We start from the raw sequence: 27,512 nt of genomic DNA on the forward strand, positions 1-27,512 counted from the left end.
AACAAGAAATTTTCTGTTAGCAGTCTCCAGAACGATGCAGCGAAAGGTGACACACGAATGAGATCATTTTGGCGAAATACAGAACATTTGTTGCAGCAAGAATATTGGTTTCCGCATATACGTTTAAACATACAGCGAGTTGTTGACCACTGGCGCGCATTCTTTGCTAGTTGAGAAAAAACGAGAAAAGGCCGAAGGTTTACTCTAACCTTTATACAAAGAAGGTAAACCATTCGAGACATATCACGTAGATCATTTAGGTTTGATCCCGTCAACAAAGAAAAGTTAGTCACACATTTTCATCGTTGATGCATTCATCAAATTTGTTTGGCTCTACTCGACTAAGTTCACGATGACAGACAAATTGTTCGATTAAAGAAACAGACAATAACCTTTGAAAATCTTAATCGAATTGTGACGAACCGCGGAGCTGTATTTACTTCACAATTTTTCGAGAATATTGTGAAGAAGAGAACATAAAGCACGTACTTATTACGACAAAAGTTCCACCTGCTAATAGATAAGTTGAATGAATGAATCAATCTATCATCGCTGTACCAACTAAACCAGGCATGTCACACACGGTCCGCGGGCCCGTCAATATAAAGGTTGCGGCCCGCCGAGACTTCTTGAAAATTTTTTGAAAAAAATATTAATTAATTATTTTGAAGTAAATTTTATTTTTATTTGTATGCGCTTCAGTTTAAATTTTGCATTTCAATAACTTTTAATTTAGTGCTTGAAAATGAGAGAAAATATAGGATTAAAGTAAATTAAACATACATAAATCTCATTTGTGTGCATTTACGATTCGGCAAACACTTTGCGGGGACAATGGTGTGGAGGAATAGTGCATGAAACGGCGGCCGAACGGAGATAAAAACACAAGACGATCAGAAACATGATAGTAACGTGATGAGGAGCGATCTAATCCGACACACGACACATGTTTGTACAAGTCGTCACAAAGCACAGTGTTTACTCAATCATTTGCGAATTATATTTTTAACTGTAAAGTAGATTTTGATTTTTATTCATATTAAATTAAAAAGTTATTTAATAAAAATATAATCAAACTTCAAGAACAATGAGTAAGAAAAGATCAATCGAAGAGGAACATCGTAATTTTCAAGAAAAATGGGAACTACAATATTTTTGTATCTAAAGCAAGAATAAAGTATTATGCCTGATATGTAAGAACTCTATTGCAGTTGCTCAAGAATATAATCTTAAAAGGTACTACGACACAAATTATAAAGCAAACTATACAATACGTTGCAAAATTTCGTGAAAACAAATTGTAAAAATTGAAATCAATTCTTCAAAAACAACCAAGGATATTCACTAAATCTGTTGAAGACAATACAACTGCTGTAAAAGTAGTTATATATTATCACATTTAATCGCAAGCAGATTGAAACCATTTACTGAAGGGGAATTTATTAGTGAATGCTTAATTAAAGCAGCGGAAGTATTGTGTCCAGAACAAATAAAAAAATTGAAAAATGTAAGTTTGGGTCGAAATACTGTACAGCTAACAGAATCGATGAAATAGCCGAGAATTTGAGAAATCAGCATAATTCAACAATATCAACATTTCAAGCCTACTCTATTGCAATTGATGAAAGTACAGACATTCAAAATATCGCTCAGCTGGCCGTTTTTATTTGCGGATGTGATGTTAATTTGAAAGTAAGAGAAGAGCTTTTGGAAATCATTCCTATGCATAATACAACCACTGACGTTGATATTTTTGATACACTTATGGAAGTTTTGAAGAAGTATAAGTTACCATTGGAAAAGTTGTCTTGCAACTGATGGTGCACCTATCATGGCCGATATTACTAAAAGAGTTGTTGCAAAATTAAAAGAAAGATGCAAACAACATGGTAATAATAATTTTGAACATTGTTATTGTATTATTCACCAGCAAGTACCGTGCTCCAAAGTTTTAAATATCGGATATTTTAAAAATCGGATGTTTTAAAAATAGTCACCAAAATTGTAAATTTTATTCGAGCACGTGGAACTTAATTATCGCCAATTTGCTTTATTTTTGGAAGATATAGGATGTGAATACACCGATCTACCATATTATATGGAAGTTCGATGGCTTTCAAGTCATAAAGTGTTAAAACGATTCTTCAAATTGCTGGACGATATCATAATTTTCTTGGAAACAAAAAATTATGAATGTGCTGAATTAAAAGACGGACAATGGATAAAAAACCTGGCTTTCTCAGTTGACATTACAAGTCATCTTAATCAACTTAATCTTAAGCTTCAAGGCAAAAATCATGTTGTTATAACGCTATTTGATAATATTAACGCTCTCAAACAAAAATTATTACTTTGGCGAAAACAATAGAAAAAGAAAACTTGTCTCACTTTGAAAGCTGTCAATATTTATTGCTAAAATCATCTAAATTAAAATTTGCAGAATATGCTCATCAAATTAAATTGTTAGAAATGGAATTCGATCGAAGATTTTCTGATTTTAAAAGCTGCGAATTACAATTTCGTCTTTTTACTTCAGCTCTATCTATCGATATTGAAATTGTTGATGAAAACTTACAAATGGAATTAATTGAAATTCAATGTGATTCTTGCTGAAGCAAAAATGTATAGAAGTTGGAATTTCAGATTTTTATACATATTTATTTGTAGATCGGTTTCCTAAAATGTTATCGTTTGTTACTGGCTATGTTCGGAAGCACTTATTTATGCGAGCAACTATTTTCTTTAATGAAAAATAACAAAAATCCAGAAAGGTCAAGATTAATCAATCAACATTTATCATCAATTTTGAAAATTGCATCAGTTGAACATATTCAACCAAATTTTGATAACTTGCTTTGTGAAAAACGATGTCAAATATCTTTTAAAAAATAATATTAAACTCTGATTTTGTTTATTTCTTATTATAGCTTTTACTTTTGTTTTTTATAAAAAAATGTAAAATTATTTTTTATTATAGTTTCTATTTTTGTTTTTCTTTTTATAAAAAATCGTAAAAGATTTTTAGTTTAAAAAATAACATGAAATATAAAGCGACTATGTATGTATAATATACAATACATTGAGTCTAGTAAATACATAATATAATAATATAATAATTCTAAAAATCGTATTTTATTTATTTTCTGAACATTGAAAACATGCGGCCCTCAACTTAATACAAAATAGATTATGTGGCCCGTAATATCATACGAGTTTGACATGCCTGAACTAAATTGTCTTCATCGAAACCGGAAGAGTGATACAAACACATAGATTCAGTACAACAATTTATGAACTCCTCATTTATCGGTGTTACGCTATTTGAATTATTAACATGCAATTAAAGATCGTGAGTTGTGAAACTGTTCAGAAAGTTACTGTTGAGATCTTTGAACAAGAGAGATCTGAATTGCAAGAAAAAGCGAAGGAAAATATCTTAATTTAAAGAGAGAATCAGAAAACTTTCGATCGAGAACGCAAACTAGCTACTAATCGATCGAGTTGATGATGTTGCAGCCATTCAAGGGACACAGTTAGGCCTTGGCTTTTAAAATCTAAGTTTTTTGGTGTACATAAAATAGTCACGGTATTGAGAAATGATCGATACATCGTTGAGAAGTGGGGCGAAGCTGTGGGATCGTATGTTAACAGCTCCAATTATTTAAAAATCTAAACGTTTGTGTTTACTTGTATTTCTATGTTCTGTTTATTATTAAAGTTCTGGTGTTAATAAAAAGTATTCCCCTTATTTAATCGCGGCTCTCGAGTGCCGGTTGCGCATGTATTCAATATATTTTGAGATCGACTTATGGACGCGCGTAACATTTGCTGTACGGTCATACATTAACAGTTGTCACCAATCTCTCTATCTAATGTCTGCTGTTGTTTATTAAAAGATTCGCACATCATCCCCGTGATGATCTTCTTACGGCAACGAGCGGTATAATATCGCAGCACAGGAATACAAGGACGTAACACTATAATATATACACTACCGTCAGAAAGTTTAACAATAAGATTAAAAGAAATTTATAAATTTAATTTATAATTTCGGTAAAGATGTCAAATAGGGGACTTAGCTCCAATGACCTTGATCTTGACATATGTTGTTATTGTAGGATTTTGTTAGTTGTTTTACTTTAGTTTTGATGTTGATAAGATTCGGAGACGGAGAACACTCGAATAAAATATGTTGTAAATCACTGATTACGTATATTAATAACAATTAAAGAAAATTGATTACATTCAAAGATATCGTTATCGGATTGTTATTTTTCGATTTCAGTACGTACGCTCCGCTCTATGTCTACACGGCGACTGTTTTGTTTTGTATTGTTCGTCTCGCTCGACGCGGTCAAAACATGACAATCGTCGAACTGTCATTCACGACAACACACCAATTCCCGCATCCCCCACTCGGCCGTCCTGCAGCAACATACGGCCTCGTATGTTTTTTTTATTTGGTCCTGATGATTAACACTTTTCCTCCTCCTTTTCATCCCTTCTTTACCCTCGACGAATTCGACTTTGCTATCCTCGCTGAGCCAGAATTTCATAAAATCAGCTGCCGTTGACGTTTGATGTGGTCCTTTGTGTATTCCAACCTTGTCTACTCAATAATGGTTATTGTGTAGGATTTTCCCGACTTTGTAAGGTCCAAGATATTTAGACGCTAATTTCAATCCAGGAGCCTATTGCATCCGCTTGATAGTAACCAAGTCACCCTCGCCATATAGTCGTACCTTTTTGCGTGTCCTATTGAATACGCGACAATTTTCTTCTTGTATTTTGGCAATTTTTTCTCTCGCTTCGATTCTCATCTCGTCTCGATCTTCTTGAAAGGAAGTCACCCATTCATTTTCGAATAACTGACGGATGTTATCATCATCGCGTAAGCGTGCGTGAATTCCAAACATCAAACGAAACGGCGTGGTTACGATGCTTCGATGCATCGTAGTATTTAAATATAATTGAACAATATCTAAATGTTTGTACCATTCTTCGGGTTTTGGCGCTGTCATCTTCGTCAAAAGTGGTATGAGCATTCTATTCACTCGTTCCACCTGTCCATTTGCTCTGGGAACTCCCATCGTCGTCAATATATGCTGAATACCTTCGCCTTTGCAATATTCCCGACAATCGTTCGATGTAAACGCGGTGCCTCGATTAGAGATAATTCTCCGTGGATTTCCAAATACAATTGCTTGTTTTTTAAGACGATTAATAACTTCAGCCGTACTCGTAGATCTGTTGCGTATAACCACGTAAATTTAGTAAAACTATCCACTACCACATATATATATTTATAATTTTTTTCGTAGATGCCAGCGGGCTTAAATGGTCAACATGGAATGTGTCGAGTGGTGCTTATCAATGACTGACAAAAAGCCCTCTTATCTTTTTTGCTTCTTCTCAGCCAAAATATAGTTAATTCAATTTCGGACGATTCTTTCAACCTTTTGACGCAAGTTTTGGATATAATAATCACGCCTCACGATGGCCTGTCTTGGCTACCAAGAAATGCCCTTTCTCATGCGTTTGTCTTATAATTTGAGAGGGCATCGTCTTTGGGACCACCAGGCAATAATCGCCGTCGACCTCTCTAAACAGCAATCCACCCCAAACAACGTAAGCGGGATCCTTCTGGTCTTCGACTCGTTCAATGATTTTTCTTATTTTTTCGTCGTCGTCTTGAGCTTTTCTAAGTCGGATCGTTAACCCGTCATCGCTCTCGTTAATTAACAAACATGCCGGCAATGGATTCCTACTCAACGCGTCGACATGAGTCATATTTCTCCCCGGACGATGTTCAATCTAGTAATTGAATTCCTCCAGTGCCCACCTCGCTACGCGAACGCATAAATCTTTTTTTGACATAGTCAAGGTGAACACACGACAATCGGTAGTGATTTTGAATGCCATACCCAATAGATACACTCTAAATTTTTTAGCGATTTAACTATAACAAGAACTTCAAGCTCGTAGCTCGTTTACTTTTCCTCGGCAGGCGTCGTTTTGTCGCTTGCATAATATATTGGCTGCATTGCGCCGTCATCGCTGCTACGTTGTAACAATATCGCGCCGTAACCATGCCTCGATGTATCAGTGTGTAGCTTGGTTTCCGCACCAACTCTATACAAATTTAGTATCGGCTTGTTGACCATCATAAACTTTAATCGTTCAAAGGAATCTTTTTCACGCGCATCGAATTTGAACTGTGCTCCGGTTTTTAATAAATTTGTCAACGATCGTGCGATCGCTGAATATCCTGGAATGAATTTCCGAAAATATCCCGTTAGACCCATGAACGATTGAACTTGTCGAACAGTAGTGGGCATTGGAAAATCTCTTACAGCACTCGTTTTACGCTCTGAAAGTTAGATACATCCATTTTCAATCGCGTGATCCAAATACTCGACCTTATTCGCAATAGATTGCATTTTTCCTAATTAATAATCAGACCATTTCGACTGGCCGTGATTAATACATGTTCAAGATTTCTTACACCGGTCCCACAGTCAACTAAAGGTACTATTAAATCGTCCATATAGGTTAAAACTATTCCTTCGCGAATAAAATCTTTAAATACAACATTAATAAACTTTTGAAAAATTGCAGGTGAATTACAGAGACTAAATGGTACTCTCAGAAACTCGTAATGCCTGTCGGGAACTATGAAAGCAGTATATTTCCTACTCGACTCCATTGGTACATGAAAAAATCCTTTCCTGAGATCTAGTGTACTAAAAACCCTCGCACTTTGCAATGCGTCTAATTGATCTTCTATAAGCGAGAAAAGATATCTTTTACGACCTTCTTATTAAGCAATCGGAAGTCAACGCAAAGTCGATTTCTACCGTCCTTTTTTTTAACTAAAACGACTGGACTGGCGTATTCAGAAACGGAAGGCTGCACAATTTTGTCCTTCAACCATTCATCTATCTGCGAGTTTACTTCGTTTCTTTTGATTGCCGACAGTCTTCTCACCTTTTGATAAGTGGGTTCGTCATTTTTTATAATAAATTTCATCTTTACTTCGACCTCTTGAGTTTGTTCGGGCTTGTACTGGTCCACGAGACGCTGTACTGCTCGTTTTTAGACATCGTTACGCACATGAGACAGATCTACGCTAACTTCGCGATCAAAATCTATTCTAATCCGACAGATTTCAGCAAATGCACCGTCGTTATTATTTAATGGCTTAACTATAGTCTCTCCGCGTTTCATATTTAATTCAACCGTATCGTTGAGAAAATCTCGACCAATTAATAATTTGCTTCTCAAAAGACCAACCGAAACAACGTTAATCGAAACTCTAAACGAATTCCCGTCGACTGTGAGTTTTGCTCAAAAATGTCCCAGTGTCGCGTTTTCTTCAGTGCCAACGCCATGAAAGGGTGTTACAATGTTTTCAAGCCGCGGCGCACCAACTCTTATAAATTCGTCCGCCCGCATGATCATAATATCACTCCCTGTATCGACAACCGCATGAACCAAAATACCATTAATTAATATGTCTTTTGTTTGTTTGCATTCTGATTGATCTATCGCGCAACTATTCGTCGTCGCGTCCGGTTTTGTCGGGCAGTTACGTGCGATATGACCATACTTATTGTACTCGAAACATTTCTGACCCTGCCCTTTTGTTGGACATACCTGACTTACATGGTCCTTCATACTGCAGTTAAAACAACGCTTTGTAATATTACGATCTCTTTTCTCGCTCGCATTCTTTTCTTCGACTTTCGCACTCGCTTCATATTTACCGTACTTATCAGATTTGCGCCTCGCACCGCTCTTCCTCTCATCAAATCTCAAGCCGATAGTTGCAGGGGCGTAGCTTTTATCACACAGCGTGATCTCACTGAACGCCTGCAGAATCTCGTCCTTTGTTGTAAATCCTCGAACTCGAGCTAAGTCGCGAAGATGCAGATCTGGTATCCCGTCAATAATATATTCCAGGATCTCATCAACCTCTATAGCAATGCGATTTGTCATAATCATTTTTTCGTGCACATAATCATGGAATGTCTCGTTTCTCTTCCACATTCGTTCTTCAAATCAATGTCTTAGCGCAATCTTATTAGGTCGGTGATAAAACATGCGTTTAAGCTCATTAAGAAGCTCGTCCGACCTCATACCGATGTATTCCGATTTGGAGTGAAATCATTTTATTGCTCGTCCTGTAAGTCTCATGCCTATTAAAATCTTCGTTAAATCGTTGTCAAGCTTGTACGCGGCTCTAAAAAACTTTACCTACTTCTCCCACGTTTCGGAAAGTTCGGAATCACCTTAAAGTGACTTAGCAGGTCGGCTACAGTAGTTATATTGACCTTCATTGATTACGCAGAAGAAAGCGCTGCTACCACACTCAACTGGCTGCGATTCGTCGTTTCGGATAGCCTCGCTTGCTATTCCATTAATGCTTGACTATTCTGCATTTGACGTAAAAGTTTAATGTCCCGTCTTGCCAATACGAACTCTCTTTCGGCTAACTCCTTCTCTCGGCGATATATCTCGATTTCTCGCTGACGCACCGCTTCTCGTCTATCGTTGTCACTCACGTTGAGATCCTTCATGATCTATGTATAGAGGAGTTAAACTGCCATCGCTATCGCCACCACTAAATGCTGCTCATCCTTTCTCTTTGCTATCATTTCGTTCCTCAACAGCAACTTAATCGACTGAGATGTCAAACTTATCGCATTTTCATCGCTGCTAGCCGCTTCCTCAAGCCAAGCAGTATCAGGATCAGCATTAAAAAGTCTATTAATTAATTCATGTTTATATCCTGCAATTCTCAACTCCTTTTTCCTCAAAATCTTCTTAAGTTTAACCACCGTAAAAGAGCTTGGATCCTTCGTTGTCGGGTTAAGCATCGTCCCTCTTTTTTTTATGTGTCACGTCCACACGTCTTTCAGGGTCGTTCGCGTACTCGCACTATATGGTTCGAAATCGAAAAATTCAAATTTAACCGTCTCGACTCGCTATATCGACTTTCGATTCGCATACATAAACTTGTTTACTCGCTTTGAAAATTCTCGAATGTTCGTTAACGGTAAAATCGACGTCTTCTTTCACGTCGTTCTTAAAATTCGAAAATTTCCATTATAAGAATTCGTTGTTTCTTCCCTTCATCCCTTGTCATTTCATTGTCTCGTAATTTCACTTAAAGCACTGTCTCTTTTTCACTATGTTCATTTATTACCCGAATGATTCTGTCATATCCCGGCTGAGCCCCCAAAGTTTATAGGATTTTGTTAGTTGTTTTACTTTAATTTTGATGTTGATAGGATTCCGAGACGGAGAACACTTGAATAAATTATGTTGTAAATTACGGATTACATTTATTAATAACAATTAAAGAAAATTGACTACATTCAAAGATATCGTTATCGGATCATTATTTTTTATTTCAGTACGTACGCTCCACTCTATGTCTGCGGCGACTGTTTTGTTTTATTGTTCGTTTCGCTCGACGCGGTCAAAACATGACAATCGTCGAACTGTCATTCGCGACAATACACCAATTTCCGCATCCCACATTATGTTGTCAAGGTCAAGGTCATTGGAGTCCCTATTCTGCCGAATAGGGGAGCTGAGCCCTCTATTCGGCATTTTTATCATAATTTCTTCTGAAAAAGTAATGCAAACTTTTACTTTTGCGGTTATAACATAATTTTATAATTATTAATAAAAAAACAATCAGCAGAATGTTATGGCTTAGCATGTAAAGACAAATTATTTTCCTGAGGAACCTAAAAAGTCGTTACCAGTTAAGTAAATTGAAAACTTTTATGGGTGATACTAAAGAGGAAATGGAACGCTATAGACAATGAAATAATAAAAAACTAATTGATAGGATGCCTAGACATTGTTTGAAAGTTATAAAGAAAAAAAAGTGGATTTTTTTATGAGAAGTATTCAGTGATTTTTCATAAATTAAAAACTTTTATTATTTATTTTTACTATTATATATTTCTTTTAAAAATAAAGTTTAATTTGTTTATAATTTAAATCATTTTTATTTTGCATTTTTTCCGTGATTTTTATTTATTATTTTGGTTTTAAACTTTCTGACGGTAGTGTATATACATATATGTATAAAAGAATAACTTCTCATAAAATTATTTAAAGATAAATTGGAGACGATTATATTTATATAGGGTGATGAATCTACAATTCTGAAATATGGACTGCCAGCCCCCCACTTTTTCCATTCATTAGTAAGGCTATGAGTGTATCCAACATCTCCGAGTATAAGCTCTACCCCATCGACCAAAGACCGGGAAATTTAAATGTTATTTAACTTGCAATTATTATAATCGAAATATTTAAGTGTTAAATACTTATGTATTCTATGTAGGTATATAAAAATAACTAAAAAATAACTGAAAATTATAATTTTTAATATATGTAAAACATTGAAAAATAATATATATTTATAAAAATCGCACTTAATGCATATATAAAAATATTAATAAAATATCTGTCTTAAAATATAATAATATAAAAAATGAAAATAATCTTAACCGTCGACCTGACTGGCAAGGAATATTTATTTGAATATTTATAAAAAATTACATTACGTTTCGACCCTTGGTTTGGGTCTTCTTCAGATGTACAAGTTCTACAAAAAAATATATCGAAGTTGTCAAATATAAAAGCAATATACGTGTGGCTAATGCACCGTTATAAACTGCAAAAGCTCTCGAGATGAGCTACAAGAATATGTAAAAATATATAGGGTGTTCCATTTAAAAAACTTGAAGTGACCTTCACGTGACCTTCAAATGACTTTTCAAGGTCAAACCAATGGTACCATCTTATGGCCCCCTCGAAACCATACAACTGTCTGAAACATTTTCTCTCCCGGGCTTGGTTTTCGAGATATTCGACTGGATGAATTAAAATGGTCCACCATATATATATATATATATATATATATATATATATATATATATATATATATATATATATACATATATATATATATATGTATACATATGAAACATATGTATTTAAACATAAACATGAAAAACTACACATACTTAAACATATAAAATATATGAAACATACGTATACTTAACATATAAAAACGAAACATATATGTTTAAACATATAAAAAAATTGCACATATGTATTGTATATGTGTATTAAACACATAATAAAATTAAAGAAAACTTAACATAAACGATTATATAATAAAAAATTAAATATCTATATAATAAAAAATAATAAAAATAAAAAATTAAATAAAATATCAAATAAAAGATTAAGTAAAATATTAAATTAATTAAAAAATTAAATAAAATATCTATATAAAAATAATTATTGATCTTTGAAGAATTTCAGTGTTATAATTAAAAACGTAAAGAAAAATGTATATAAATCTCTCTCTTGTTATCTCCGTATTTTAATTTCTGTATTTCACACTTGGTGGATGGCGGCGCAACACATCTTGGCTACCAATCTGAAATTGGCTGCTGGCAGTCCATATTTCTATAGTCAAAGGGTAGATAGAAGAAAAAGGTTATAAGTAACGTAAACATGGACACAAAGGGTCTTATGCAGCGTTCTCTTTTTATTTCTTCATCGTATCCACTTAGGGCCTAGCATAGCACTCGTGTGGTCTATATCTAATATCTTTATGGTATAGTGTGTATTAGTAAGTTAGAAAGAGAAAGAAAAGTGAAGAAGGTAGAGTAAGTGAAACAGGGACATTACCCATGATTGGTTACCTGCCAAGTCCGCGCATGTGCAGTTCATTTTTAGATATGCTGATATTAAAAGTGTCGACAGAGAGTTGAGTTAGTGTATATATTGTGCCTTGTCTGTGTACCCCCACCATCGGCAGCGAGCAGTGTCTCATAAATGGCATCACTGGCCGATTTCTAATTAACATTCATTAAAGGACGATGCGAAGACTAACAAGGAAAGGTATGGAAGTGTCCTCTTCCAATTTTAATAAATTTTAAATATGTTGTAGTCTAAATAAAAGAGACACATATTTTTTTATTTGTTCCCAAGCAGCCGTTAAGGGGGTGAAACTCTCTTGTAAAAAATCGATTTTTATATTCCTAAGCGAATAGTATCCTACTCCTATTTATAGCTTTTACCGTCGAAACGGTAAAAAGTATAAATAAAAGTTTTTACGATTTTTAATATATGTACTTTAAAACTGTGCGATCCAATTTTTCGAAAATGTAAATATTTTTTAAAATTTCTCTCACTTAATTTTTAAAAATTTTAAAATTTATCTCATAGCATATTTAGCGAAACCATGTATGATAAAGTTGTATTATTACTGGAAGTAGAACAGTAATTAATAAAGAAAGAGAAAATGACACATATGTTGTAAAATAAATTACATGTGTTGAAGATTGTATATACAGAGTGTCCCATTTTAATTCCTCCAGTGAAATATCTCGAAAAGTAGCGTTGCCGGAAAAAAAGTTTCAAACAAAAGTTTTAGGATTTCGAAGGGTCCATAAGATGATACCATTGGTTTGATCTTGAATTTTCATTTAAAGGTCATGTGAAGGTCACGTCGATTGTTTTAAATAGAATACTCTATACATTATTGCATATTCTTGTAGGTTATCTCGAGAGCCTTTCAAAACACTATAATCAAATGTTTTTTCGTGAAGTACTTTTCGAGTTATAAGGCTTCAAAGTTGCAATATTTTGACATAAAATACAAGATATCTCATAAAATATTCATTTTTCGATTATTTTACCTTAATACTTTTATGCACAGAATAATGAGACGAATCAAGTGGTGTAATTAAAACACGTAATTATGTTAAAGTAAAAATGTGTAACTGCTAGTTGCAAATTCAGATTTTTTCTTAAAGATAACTATGTGTTTTCTTTACACCAATTGATTCGTCTCATTATTCTGTGTATAGTAAGATAACCTTATAACTCGAAAAGTACTTCACGAAAAAACATTTGATTATAGTGTTTTGGAAAGCTCTCCAGATAAGCTACACGAATATGCAATAATATATAGGGTATTCCATTTAAAAAAATCGACGTGACCTTCACATGACCTTTAAATGAAAATTCAAGATCAAACTAATGGTACCATCTTATAGACCCCTCGAAATCCTAAAACTTTTGTTTAAAACTTTTTTTCCGGCAACGCTTACTTTTCGAGATATTTCACTGAAGGGATTAAAATGAGACACCCTGTGTATATATATATATATATATATATATATATATATATATATATATATAGAGAGAGAGAGAGAGAGAGAGAGAGAGAGAAAGAGAGAGAGAGAGAATATAAAAGAAATACTATATAGTTTTGAAGAAACAGAGTACGAAGGTTAAGAAGTCTTGAAACTATAAAACATTTCGGAAGGTCACGTCGCTTTGTCAATTAAGAAGATGGGAAGTACGAGTAAATCAAGGTGGTAGCAGATTTGACAAATTTCAATATATTGAAAGAAATTTTAATATATAGGTAAATAAATTCAATGAAGTTGTTGAAAATGGAACAATTATTCATGATATTTATATTGTTCGATGGGTTTTTCGAGTGTAGAACGGGGTAAGTGACCTTCACTTGAACACAATATAATTGGACCGTTAACTTAGACACAGTTCACTTGGACACCAAAAGCGAAAAGTCACAAACCCATGTAGAATCGTATAACTATAGACTTCGTTACGCCTTCGAAGCACGGGAAGATATGAGTTGTACCTCGCTTTGCGCGAAAAGTCGTAAACCCATGTGAAATCGTATAATTATAGACTTCGTTTCGAAATTCAAATAAACACTGTGTATATTCTCATGTCCAAATGAACTGTGCCAAGTGAACAGGGCACATTTTTTTGTGTTTAAATGAACGATGTCTAAATAAACGGTGTCCAAAATTTCGTGTGCATTTGAACCGTGTCTATTTGCATCATTCAATTGTATTGTATCCAAGTGAAGAGCACTCAGATAGAGGTACTTCTAGTTTATTCTGAAAAATTGCGACTTCGAATATAACTTTATCATATATAGCTGAGTTTGTCGTTAAATGTGTTATAAGTTTTGCTATAAGATAAATTTCAAAATTTTTAAGGTAAGGAAAAGATATTTCGAAAAATATGACATTTTCGTAAAATTTGATCACACAGTTCTAGAGCACATTAAAAACTGTAAAACTTTTAATTGGAATCTTTTTCTATATCTCTTACTGTTTTGACGGTATTTGCTCGGAAATATAAAAACCGATTTTTTTCAAGAGGGTGTTTCACTCCCTTAACGGCCTTTTAGACACGTAAAAAATTATGTGTCTCTTATTTTGATCTAGACTATAACATATTTAAAGTTCATTAAAATCAGAGAGGGATACTTCCATACTTTTCCTGCTTGCCGCCCGATTGCCGCCGAATCAAATCGAACCGCTCCATCGTAAACATTTTAAAATAAACAACAAATAAACCCGACAATGATTTTTCCCAAGAGCGGGAGAGAGAAAACAATAAGGGAAACAAATGATATGAATTCGCCAATATAACAGACGGTGACAACCTCGTCTTTTCATCAGATTCCGCGAAATCATCTCTAGAAATCTGTTCCAGAAGATCTCGATACCGATCCCGCCAGCCGTTAGCACGGGTATAAAAGATAATATGATTCGTAGAATACGCGACGTTATTCGTTCTCTAGATGCTGATGAAACTCTTCATGCAACAAACAATTTCAAGAAAAAAGTACTTGTTTATATTAAAGAAAACGGTGAACATTTTGAACATCAGGCCTAATCACATCTAGCCATATCCACATCTCCTATACACACACACACGCATGCACACACACACACACACGCGCGCGCGCGCACGCACGCACGCGCACACACACACACACACACACACACACACACACACACACACACGCACGCACGCACACGCGCGCACGCACACACACACACACACACACACACACACACACACACGCACGCACGCACACGCACATCAATATAACTAGCCAAATTTAATATTAGACATAGTTAATATGAATATTATTATAGAATTGTATTCACTAAATATATGTGCGACAAAGACAAACACCTGTGCTTTAAAGTAATCTATACTTAGACAATAAAGCAATAGAAATGTAACATATTTTCAATATGTTGAACATAAAGCTTCTATATTATTGCTTTTTCTAATATATGCACATGTTTTCTAATAGTTACTCTAATCTATCTTTTAGTATGTTTTCTAGTAGTTATTCTAAATAATAAAGTTGATAACGGAATTAAAAGTGTTGACAATATATCAACATTTTTAGTTACATTTAAGAATGCTCTTCAAGCTGCAATTCAGTCGCCACTCCGGGATATCCTTAAAAAAAAATTTCCACATTGATACTTGTTATAGTATTTCTGTTCAAGATACGTGTAGAGTATTAAAATTTTTCTTATTTAATTTAAACTTAACCTATAATTAAGATTCTAGTAGATGTCTAGTAAGAATTCATTTGAACCAGCCGTTACTGGTTGTGAAATCCGATTTTGAAGTACTTGTAACTAGCGACTTGGGTATAAATTTATAGTCCGCTTCTCTTGTTCCTACGCGTGATTTCGTACAAGATACTATTATGTCTCTTGATCCTTAAAAAATTAAAAATATAAACACACACTAATGTATATACAGTGTGTACAAAAAGTTTCCGGACTGGAATTCGATAAAACAAACCTTCCTCTGCAATTCCATAGTTATTTGAAAAATAACGTTACTAGTATAAGACTGTTGGCAAAACCACGAGGTTAGTTCGTGAGGATCCAACCGATCTGTCGGTCAGGAAGGAGGGCAACGTGGAATGTACGGGCGCGGGAAACGTAATAACCAATCGTTGGGATATGAATGTAAAAGTTGTAAGAGTGTAAATATATATATTATTTGAGCTTTGCTACAACACTTTACAAACTCAGAACGGACGCGCGTGGGTGACCGCGGGAAAAAATATCGCCGTGACGCAATACGTCTAATCACTTCGACGTCTCTCACAATGTCTGCTCTCGAGGCTTTCTTCTTGCTCGCTAACTCTCTCTCTTTCGGTTAATGGCCAATCCCGAGTCGCTACGTCACAGAACAGAGAACGCTTGAGCGCATCGCGCGCCATCTCTTCCTGTTGCGCACGCGCATATAGAGGAAATAGCCTTACACTAATATGCCTTACGAAAAATCAGGAGAACTTTTTGTAAACACTGTATAGCTTTCCAGTCAAAAGAAAATATAGAACCTTTACAAATAAGATCTCTGACCAAAAATAATTCTTTAAAATGGTAGTAAAAATGAAATATAAATTAATGTAAAAAGCATGAAAAAGTACTAAAATCATAATAAAAGTAATCAAATATATTTAAAGCTAATGTATGTCGTTTACAATGTTTATTTTGAGATACTTGACTGTAGAAAAGATGTTTGTTCCCTTTCAAATGCGTATGGAGATTTTCTCGTTACGGTCTCCTTAATATGTATTTGGCGTCTCATACAATATGCATATTTGTAAAAGCAAGCATAAGTTTTTGTTTCTGTTCTATGTGTTTCTGAATTATTGTATTTAAATTTGCTATCGCAGAGAATTTGATGTAGATCAAAACATTTGGCATATTTTATTTGAGTACAGTCTTTGATATAACAAATGCGCATTAGTTCTCATTAGATTTAAACCATTTTCAATTTATTTTGATTTAAATCATATAAATTATTGATATACTTTTATTGTATAATTATGTTATTATAATTGAGAGAGAGAGAGAGAGAGAGAGAGAGAGAGAGAGAGAGAGAGCTTTCATTATGATTTCAGTGCTTTTTTTATATCATTAATATTAATTTCGATAAACTTTAAGAAATCCACCTTCTATGACCTTGACCTTGACATATGTTATCAAGGTCATGACCCTAGTAACATCCAAAAGGTTTTAACCGTCACTTGTTATTGTTTATTAAAAAGTTATAAACAAAAAAATATTTACTAGTTATATATAATTTTTGGTACCATATACATTTGAGAAAGCGTATTCTTAACGTATCTATTTATTTAATACATGATACGTGAACGCATTCAATTCATTTACAATCACGTTTATCTATGATAATATCTTTGGTAATATCAGTCAATATCAGTCATAATAATATAAATTTTCTCTTAAAGTGATCGCTTTTGATATGTAAACAGAAATGTTATTGTGAGTTCCCTGTTTGTGTTGTACGTCTTAATATTTTTTATATTCTATACATTTGTTCCGCAGTCTGCTTTAGATTCTTGAACTATACGTATATGTAATATTGTATTACGAGGCAGTAAATAAATTAATCTGTTATAAAAGTAAGTATGATTAGCAAATTCATTTCTTTAAACATACATTGAATGCGGGGGGGGGGGGCGAGGGGTGAAGCCCCTTTCTCTTTACTACGCCAACTAAAAAACTAACCCAACCCAACCTCTGAGACACAGACATAACAACACTCGGTCTATACTTTTATCTCTATGGTCTGAGACATGAAATAGATTTTGTATTTTAACACAGGTTGGGTTGGGTTAATTTATTAGTTGGAGTGGGGGTGCAGGGGGAGGAACTTTGCCCTTTAAAATCACACTCGTTTCCCTTCTTTTCTGGTTGACGTCCTCTGCACTTATATAACACCCGCGAACCACACACACACACATAAAAATATTAACTACCTTAAGGCCGTTAGTCAATTGAAAAAGCGAACATGTATTATTATTAAACTTAAGAATAAACTTATACATTTATATATTCATATATGTTAATAAGATTATTTAACCCCCTTCCTTCTTTCTCATAATCAATAAAAGGTGGTCCCATCCCGGGTAATAAAGTTAATTTTCTTACCAAAAAGAGACCAACGAGCGAACGTTCGAAACAGCGTAAGAGCGACATTCCGTCATTTACCTGCTTCTCGAACATTAAAGTTCGTTCAACCGAGTCACTCGTCCGTAAGACGCTTGACTTCGGCTTGAATATTGTTACGTCCTTCCTATTGACCTATCCTTCTCTGAGCCTGGATGTAACACATGATGTGAGAAAATTATATCTTATTTATGAAACTTTTTTGATAATAGCTTTTTATATAAACAACGACTGACGGCTAAAACCTTTTGGATGTTACTTAGAGTCACAACTTTGACAATATATGTCAAAGTAGAAGGTAGGTCCCATTTTCTTAAGCTTTACCTTTATTTCATTTTTAATGCCATTTTTGTAACAAATTGGTCAACGATTTTTTAACAGAGACTTTTGGTCAAAGATTTTTTTATAAAGATTTTATAAAGATTTTATAAAAATTCTATATTTTATTTTTACTTGGAAAGACATACATATACAGGGTGTTAAAAAAGTGTCGCATACGCTCAGTGCCATTCGATAGAGAATAAGAATCTAAGAAAAAATATCTAATATTATTTTTCGATCTAATGAATAATTTCGCCGCAATTAATTATTGTAATCAATCAATCAGCGCGGAGCTACAAGAGGAAGCCAGGGGCGGAGCGCGCGAAGTGAGAAAGGCTGCGGAGTGACGGTTACCGCGCTCATGGTTTCGTACCGAGCGGAATGAAAGTGCTTGCGATTTATTTATTTATTTTACTCAACTTCTTTTTTATATGAGTAACAAAATAATTTACAGGAATAATCATCACGTAAAAATTAGCGTGATTCTGTATCTCGATACAGACTTTGTTAATTTAATGAAAGAATTTATTTTTAATAAGTAAGAAGGAAAGATAATTTAATTAATATTAATAATTATTTGGAAGACTAAACAGACTTTACCTAAAACATTGCTTGCAAAAATTATCAAACTGATTTCTCTTATTTTGTTTGCAATTATAGGTTTGTTCTTTTTAGCTGGATTAGTGCAGCACTAGTTCAATATAGTGCTTACACTGTACTGCAATAATTTTACAAGTGCAAGGGTACAGAAAGAGATAAAACGAACGCAATAGTAATCAATATAGCGTTCTACAATAAAAATAATATGATGGAAAATATATAAATAGCAGAGATAGCAGAATCTTCTGATGAAGAAGATATAATCATGATACACCAGCGGAACCAATATTAGATGAAAATAACGAAAGTAAATCATGATAGTAGTGTTATAGTGGGGATTCTAAGCCATGGGGCGCTGAGGGGGGTGCGGGGGCGGGGGTATCTGGGAGGCGCGAGGGGTCTGATGTTAGGGAAAGGGGGTGGGGGGTGGGGGGGAAGGGTCCTACACACGTTCGAAAGTAGATGTTTATCTTTGCGGTTGATTTTATAGCCGGGGGCATTTTAGAAGTCATAAAATTGTTTTTTTTCTAGTTTTATGATCATTTTATGGTCATTATATCATTAGGATTTTAAGCGCCGACGTTCGGCAGCTTTGCACCCTCGCGGAAAATCTTCCATAAAACTGGAGCAAAACATCTTCCATAATTTTTAGGGAAAGAACTGCAACTGCAAGGTGTTTATCTTTGTGGTTGATTTATAGCCGGGGGACATTTTAGAAGGGATAAAAGTCGTGGGAAAACAATAGAAATTTTGGCCGACGCTGCGACGAACATGTCGGAACGTTTTTATAGATGCAAAAGCGTTGACGTTCGGTAGGATGTGTTAAGACAGCATTAGGCGAAATATAAGAAGAATGAGAGCCCCGTCAAACCATAGTACGATTTGAAAAGGCATAGAGGAAACTGTGGAAAAGCAAAAAAAAATTTGAGTGGTTACTATCAGGCATTGGAATTGTTAGTGACAGTGAATAGTGAATAAATGGAAAATATTAATTTCGAAGCGATAATAGACGAGTCGTCAGACGAAGAGCATGCGTTGTCGGACGATAGTAATTATATTAGTGATTGCAGTAATACCGATTTTGACGACAACGTAGTAGAAAATGAACAACTCCGTGCGCAAAATCAACGTAAGATTTGCGCCATACACTTTTATTATTCAACGGGTGGTGCTCTAGCTCTCTGTGCTTCGTGTATGGACACCTTTCGAGATGACATCGGATTAATATACGAAATACGGAGACATAAAGTTACATCGCCCGATGAGGTGGATATGCGATGGTGCAGTAGCTGTCAAATTTTATTACATATAATAATGTCGCGTAATATGTGTTATGTTTGCACACAAAAATAGAGAGAGAAAAAATGGAAAACGTGCAGCAGAAAGAACGCGACTTGTTGGAGCGTTCCCACCAAGTCACCACATTGGGTGAATATTTTGGATGGCTGCAGCATTGCGAGGAGTTTATCGAAGAGCTTGAAGAACGCAGCCGTGTCAAGCGTCCGCGACTCTCAATCGGAAATAGACAATCTTTGGTGACAAGAATTGCGCGACTCGAGGGTGCAAAAACTCGATTGCAGAGACAGTTTATACCCAGTGGTGGTGATTATAGTAGTGAAAATAACTCGGAGAAACTCATATGGCGAGAGATTGATACGGCGTTTGAGAGCCGCATCTTGACTGGTGCGGTTATAAATTATAATCACATCGAACCTCGTCAATTTTTGGAAGATGCGAGTGACATTGTGCTCGAGCACGTGCGAGACGTTATGCAAAAACATAACAGTGTGAAAGTGAATACAGTGTTTAACGGCGAGTTTGTGGCGGGCGATAAGCATGCCAATAAATCAATCAATACGAGAAAGTGTGAACTCTTACATACATCCGATTTACGCGAGTGGTATGAGCGGCGAGTCGTCGAGCCAATCCTTGCATCGCTCGAAGAATTTCAGGAACGCGATAGCGGATGGGCATTATCGCGTATACTAAATTTGACTGTAAATATAAATAAATATAATCCTATGCGCGCCGGATGTTACGTGCAATTATCGCGAAAGATAATAATGAAACGAGCAGTGGTTAACGTGCAATCTAAAGACAATGCATGTTTTGCGTGGGCGGTAGTGGCTGCTCTGTATCCAGCTGAAAGATGCACACACCGACAATCATCGTACCCGCATTATACAACAGTACTAAATCTCCAAGATATTGAGTTTCCAGTCACTCTTAATCAAATTAAAAAATTTGAAATTTATAATGACATTTCAATCAACGTGTACAGTTTTGAAAACGAAAACATTGTCCCTATTCACCTTACGGAGCAAAAGAGAGACAAGCACATCAACTTGCTCTACGTGCAAGATGCGCAAGATATCGGACATTTTGCATGGATCAAGAATCTATCTAGACTTGTTAGTATGCAACTCAGCAAACACAAGACTAAAAAATATATCTGCGATCGGTATGTATATTTAATAAAACTGTCTAAAAATATTTAAAACAAGGATATAAAAATTTTAACTTTTATTTTACAGATTCATGCACTATTTTCACTCGGTCGAGAAATTGCAATCACATACAGTAGACTGTGGAAAGATGAACGACTGCGCTATCCGATTACCGAGCGATAAGGATAAGTGGCTCGCATTTACCAACTACAACAGGAAGGAGCGACTACCTTTCGTCGTGTACGCCGACCTGGAGTGCGTTTTGGTGAAAAAAGAAGAAGAAAATTTTTATCAACATCACCAAGTATTTAGTATGGCTTATTATGTACATTGCTCGTACGATAATTCGTTATCCGCGTATCATTCTCGTCGCGAAGCCAATTGCGTTGCATGGTTCACCGACGAACTTAAAAATTTGGCGCAACATGTAGAAAATATTTTAACAACCAATGTCCCCATGGTAAATTTAACGCAAAATGAATGGAAAGAATTTCGAAGTGCGACTCAGTGTCATATATGTGAGAAACCATTCGTAGAAGATGATACGCGCGTACGCGATCATTGTCATTTGACCGGGCGGTACAGAGGTCCCGCGCATTCAAATTGCAATCTAAATTACAAAGAATCTTTTTGCATTCCAATAGTATTTCACAATTTATCTGGTTATGATTCTCACTTTATAATCGAGGAAATAGCCACAGCGTTCGAAGGGGGAATCGATTTACTTCCGATAACAAAAGAAAAATATATTTCATTTACAAAACATGTTAAAGGTACGAAAAACAAACCGGGAAATCACATTAAATTACGTTTCATAGATTCATATAAATTTCTCACAACAAGTCTCGACAAATTGGCGTCTTTTCTGAGCAAGGATAAACTCAAAATTTTACAATCGGAATATAAAAATTTATCCGCCGAAGATTTCAATTTATTAACAAGAAAAGGTGTCTTCCCGTACGAGTACATTGACTGCGTAGATAAATTGCAAGATGCGTGTTTACCATCACGAGAATCATTTTACAGTTCCTTGACAGGTAACACAGTATCTGAGAGCGATTACGCGCACGCTGAGATTGTGTGGAAGCTATTCTCCATTCGAACGCTAGGCGAATATAGCGATCTGTATTTAAAAATCGATGTTTTGTTATTAGTAGACATTTTTGAAAATTTCCGAGAGAGTTGTATCAAGAGTTATGGGCTCGACCCCGCGTATTACTATACTCTTCCCGGTTACACGTGGGACGCCATGTTAAAGTATACAAAAATTATATTTGAATTACTCACAGACATTGACATGGTTATGTTTATCGAACGAGGTATACGCGGTGGTCTGAGTCAATGTTCCAACAGGTACGCGCGTGCTAATAACAAGTACATGCAGTCGTATGACTTATCAAAACCATCAACGTACTTGATGTATTTCGATGTTAATAATTTATACGGATGGGCAATGTGTCAACCATTGCCCTACGCCGATTTTCAGTGGGTCGATAATGTTTCCAATTTTGATGTATCATCGATCGCGCTCGATTCGTCTACAGGCTACATCCTCGAAGTCGATCTCGAGTATCCGCAGCATCTTCACGATTCGCACACTGACCTACCGTTTTGTCCGACACACGACAAACCACCCGGCAAGCGCGAGGGCAAGCTTCTCGCAACCGTATACGATAAGAAGCGTTACGTGATACACTACCGCAACCTGCAGCAATGTTCACGTCACGGTCTTCGTGTTACAAAAATTCATCGTATATTACAATTCACTCAATCTCCGTGGCTCCGTACTTATATAGAACTCAACACAAAATTTAGAACACTAGCAAAAAATGATTTTGAAAAAAATTTGTACAAACTAATGAATAATGCAGTGTTTGGCAAAACGATGGAAAATGTGCGCAATCGCGTAGATGTTAAACTTTTAACAAAATGGGACGGAAGGTACGGCGCAGAGACATTGATTGCAAAACCAAATTTTCATAGCAGAAGCATTTTTTCGGAAAATCTAATCGCTGTAGAATTACGTAAACTCGAGGTGAAATTCTACAAACCAATTTACGTAGGTATGTGTATTCTCGATATATCCAAGACATGTTTGTACGAATTTCACCACGATTATATGGTACCAATGTATCGGGAGAGATGCAAAGTCATGTACACTGATACGGATAGTCTTATATATCACATTGAGTGCGACGATGTGTATGAGAATATGAAACGCGACATCAGCAGATTTGATACGAGCGACTATGCGATAGACAATGCGTACGGTATACCGCTCGTGAATAAAAAGGTACCGGGTCTAATGAAGGATGAAAACAACGGTACCATAATGATTGAATTTGTCGGGCTTAGAGCAAAAATGTATGCGTTGCGCGTGGATGGTAAGAAGGATACGAAAAAGGTAAAAGGCGTCAAGAGTAACGTTGTTGCGAGAACGATAACGTTTAACGATTACACGCGGTGTTTGAACGAAGAGATTGAAATAACGCGTAGTCAATTGTGTATAAGTTCAAAATTACACAAGGTATGCACCATTCGCGAAACAAAAATTGCTCTAAGTCCGTTCGACGACAAGCAGTATATCGTACCTACAACTATTGATACGTTACCGTGGGGACATTATAAGATATCTTTATAAAATATAATGTGTGTGTGCGTGTGTGTGTGTGTGTGTGTGTGTGATTTTTTTTCTTGTATGTATATTTCATATTTTATGTATTGTAATGACTATTGGAAAGGATCTATTAATAAAGATTTTGTATATTTAAAATATTTCATATATTTTTTATATTGAATACATTGTATTTCTTATAAAATTAAATTACATGATCCTTATGTACCCAAGAATTGTGCGAGCTATCAAATCCCAACCATTTCACGTAAACCTCGTCACCCCTCCTGCGCAGTACTTTCTCCACGAGATACACATCTGGATAATTCGCGCGATGCAACTCGTGCTCGTAAAATGCTCCAGCGATAGATTTTTTGCGATAATCCTCGAGTAGATATGTTACGGGATTAGTATGTTGCACTTTAACAATCTTAAACACCTCGGTTGTCCAATTTGGTGTGTAACCCTTTTCGAAAAGTTTTTTGTATTTGCTAACGCGTACCAGGTCACCTACTTTAAACAGGAGCAGCAATTTTTATACTGTTGTATACAGTATTTAAAAGTCTATCAGCGATCGTGGGAGTAACATCGATAGGTCTCATATTGATAGTGCGATGTTTTCGCGCGTTATATTCTGCAACGAGTTGGGATAGCGCGTCGATCCACTTGTAAGTTCCGTTCAGCGTAAACATCTTCCACATGTCGTTCTTCAGCGTGCGATTGAATCGCTCGACGACAGACGCCTTCAATACCGAATATGTGGAATAGTGATTAATGTTATGTTTCCGTATAAGCCGTTGCACATCGGTATTGTAAAATTCCTTCCCGTTATCAGTTTGTATGTTTTTCGGGCATCTCTTGCTATCTCGAATTATGTTGGCGATTGCATCAGCCGTCTCTCTTCCACCTTTACTCTTGAGTGGTGCAGCCCATGCATACTTGCTCAACACATCGATGACGGTGAGTATGTAGTGGTAACCTTTGTTGAAACGAGAATACGGACGCATCTCGACGATGTCGGCTTGCCACAGATCATCGTATCCTCGCACTATGACGTGTCTTCGGGGAAAATTTTTTCTCGCTGGCGCATGCAGTTCGTTCACCAACTGTCGTCTCTCCAAACTATGTTGATTCTTTGCTTTGTCAGTTTTTCTCGATGTCTGTTTGTTGTTCACATTTTTTTCACTCATTTTCGTTTATCGCCTTTAATAGCCGTTCTTGACCTGTTCTTGACCTGTTCTGACCTGTTCTTGACCTGTTCTTGACCTGTTCTGACCTGTTCTTGACCTGTTCTTGACCTGTTCTGACCTGTTCTTGACCTGTTCTTGGCCTGTTCTGACCTGTTTTTGACCTGTTCTGACCTGTTTTTGACCTGTTCTTGACCTGTTCTTGACCTGTTCTGACCTGTTTTTGACCTGTTCTTGACCTGTTCTGACCTGTTCTTGACCTGTTCATCGCCGTCCTTCACCCATTCGAAAATCGTTCTTGACCCGTTCGCAGCCTTTTTTACAGTCGTTTTTGACTCGTTCGTAGCCGCTTCTGACCCATTCGTAGCCTCGTTCACAGACGTCTTTTGACCGATTGTAGGAGTTCTTGAGTTGTTTGTAACCTTGAGTGTAGCCGTTAAGAACGTGTTCGTAGCCTCGTTCGCAGCCCTGCTTGAGATGCTGATAGCCTCGTTCGAAGCTGTTGCAGCTGCTGCTAGGTCGTTCACTGCCACTGCCACTGCCACTCATTGTAGTTTAGATAGCAGTTCGATAATTCTTCGTAGCTGTTCGATAAGCTGTTAGATATTGTTGGTTAGCGTCATAGCGCGAGGCATAGATATGATTGATTACGTGTACTGGGACAATCCCAACGAACTAGTGGATCGGCTACGATTGCTCAACGCTTCGCGCCAAGCTGGTCACAACGCTCACGACAACGAGATCCAGTCGATCATCGAGGAACTTCGTGAAGCAGGAATTATTATAAATTAAATGGTGTCTCGACAAAACTAATCAGTCGAACCGTTTGTGCCGGTTGCATCATTTCTTGGATCGAATAATCCAAATTTGTTGATAGGCATTTTTTTTCTGATGCTTCGTAAAGTGTCACGCAACGCTGATCGACTGATTAGTTTTGTCGAGACACCATTTAATTTATAATAATTCCTGCTTCACGAAGTTCCTCGATGATCGACTGAATCTCGTTGTCGTGAGCGTTGTGACCAGCTTGGCGCGAAGCGTTGAGCAATCGTAGCCGATCCACTAGTTCGTTGGGATTGTCCCAGTACACGTAATCAATCATATCTATGCCTCGCGCTATGACGCTAACCAACAATATCTAACAGCTTATCGAACAGTTACGAAGAATTATCGAACTGCTATCTAAACTACAATGAGTGGCAGTGGCAGTGGCAGTGAACGACCTAGCAGCAGCTGCAACAGCTTCGAACGAGGCTATCAGCATCTCAAGCAGGGCTGCGAACGAGGCTACGAACACGTTCTTAACGGCTACACTCAAGGTTACAAACAACTCAAGAACTCCTACAATCGGTCAAAAGACGTCTGTGAACGAGGCTACGAACGGGTCAGAAGCGGCTACGAACGAGTCAAAAACGACTGTAAAAAAGGCTGCGAACGGGTCAAGAACGATTTTCGAATGGGTGAAGGACGGCGATGAACAGGTCAAGAACAGGTCAGAACAGGTCAAGAACAGGTCAAAAACAGGTCAGAACAGGTCAAGAACAGGTCAGAACAGGCCAAGAACAGGTCAAGAACAGGTCAAAAACAGGTCAGAACAGGTCAAAAACAGGTCAGAACAGGCCAAGAACAGGTCAAGAACAGGTCAGAACAGGTCAAGAACAGGTCAAGAACAGGTCAGAACAGGTCAAGAACAGGTCAAGAACGGCTATTAAAGGCGATAAACGAAAATGAGTGAAAAAAATGTGAACAACAAACAGACATCGAGAAAAACTGACAAAGCAAAGAATCAACATAGTTTGGAGAGACGACAGTTGGTGAACGAACTGCATGCGCCAGCGAGAAAAAATTTTCCCCGAAGACACGTCATAGTGCGAGGATACGATGATCTGTGGCAAGCCGACATCGTCGAGATGCGTCCGTATTCTCGTTTCAACAAAGGTTACCACTACATACTCACCGTCATCGATGTGTTGAGCAAGTATGCATGGGCTGCACCACTCAAGAGTAAAGGTGGAAGAGAGACGGCTGATGCAATCGCCAACATAATTCGAGATAGCAAGAGATGCCCGAAAAACATACAAACTGATAACGGGAAGGAATTTTACAATACCGATGTGCAACGGCTTATACGGAAACATAACATTAATCACTATTCCACATATTCGGTATTGAAGGCGTCTGTCGTCGAGCGATTCAATCGCACGCTGAAGAACGACATGTGGAAGATGTTTACGCTGAACGGAACTTACAAGTGGATCGACGCGCTATCCCAACTCGTTGCAGAATATAACGCGCGAAAACATCGCACTATCAATATGAGACCTATCGATGTTACTCCCACGATCGCTGATAGACTTTTAAATACTGTATACAACAGTATAAAAATTGCTGCTCCTGTTTAAAGTAGGTGACCTGGTACGCGTTAGCAAATACAAAAAACTTTTCGAAAAGGGTTACA

General features: G+C 36.4%; 3 protein-coding genes and 1 pseudogene across 3 annotated transcripts in view; 2 read left to right on the top strand and 2 right to left on the bottom strand.

The window, feature by feature from the left end:
- The window catches only part of LOC140674594 (transmembrane protein 114), a 352,543-nt gene that overhangs the window by 174,747 nt on the left and 150,284 nt on the right, over positions 1-27,512 (bottom strand). The window lies entirely within an intron of this gene.
- Positions 3,093-10,012, bottom strand: LOC140674713 (uncharacterized; annotated as a pseudogene).
- On the top strand, positions 19,758-21,352 carry LOC140674590 (uncharacterized). Its single transcript, XM_072908238.1, has one exon. The coding sequence runs from the start codon at positions 20,171-20,173 to the stop codon at positions 21,302-21,304; it is 1,134 nt and encodes a 377-aa protein (XP_072764339.1). The 5' UTR covers positions 19,758-20,170; the 3' UTR covers positions 21,305-21,352.
- Positions 22,447-23,894, top strand: LOC140674589 (uncharacterized). The gene has a single exon (XM_072908237.1). It carries the CDS (start codon positions 22,503-22,505, stop codon positions 23,892-23,894), a length of 1,392 nt encoding a protein of 463 aa, XP_072764338.1. The 5' UTR covers positions 22,447-22,502.

This window comes from Anoplolepis gracilipes, chromosome 16 (genome assembly GCF_047496725.1).
Source record: "Anoplolepis gracilipes chromosome 16, ASM4749672v1, whole genome shotgun sequence".
Taxonomy (NCBI): Eukaryota; Metazoa; Arthropoda; class Insecta; order Hymenoptera; family Formicidae; genus Anoplolepis; species Anoplolepis gracilipes.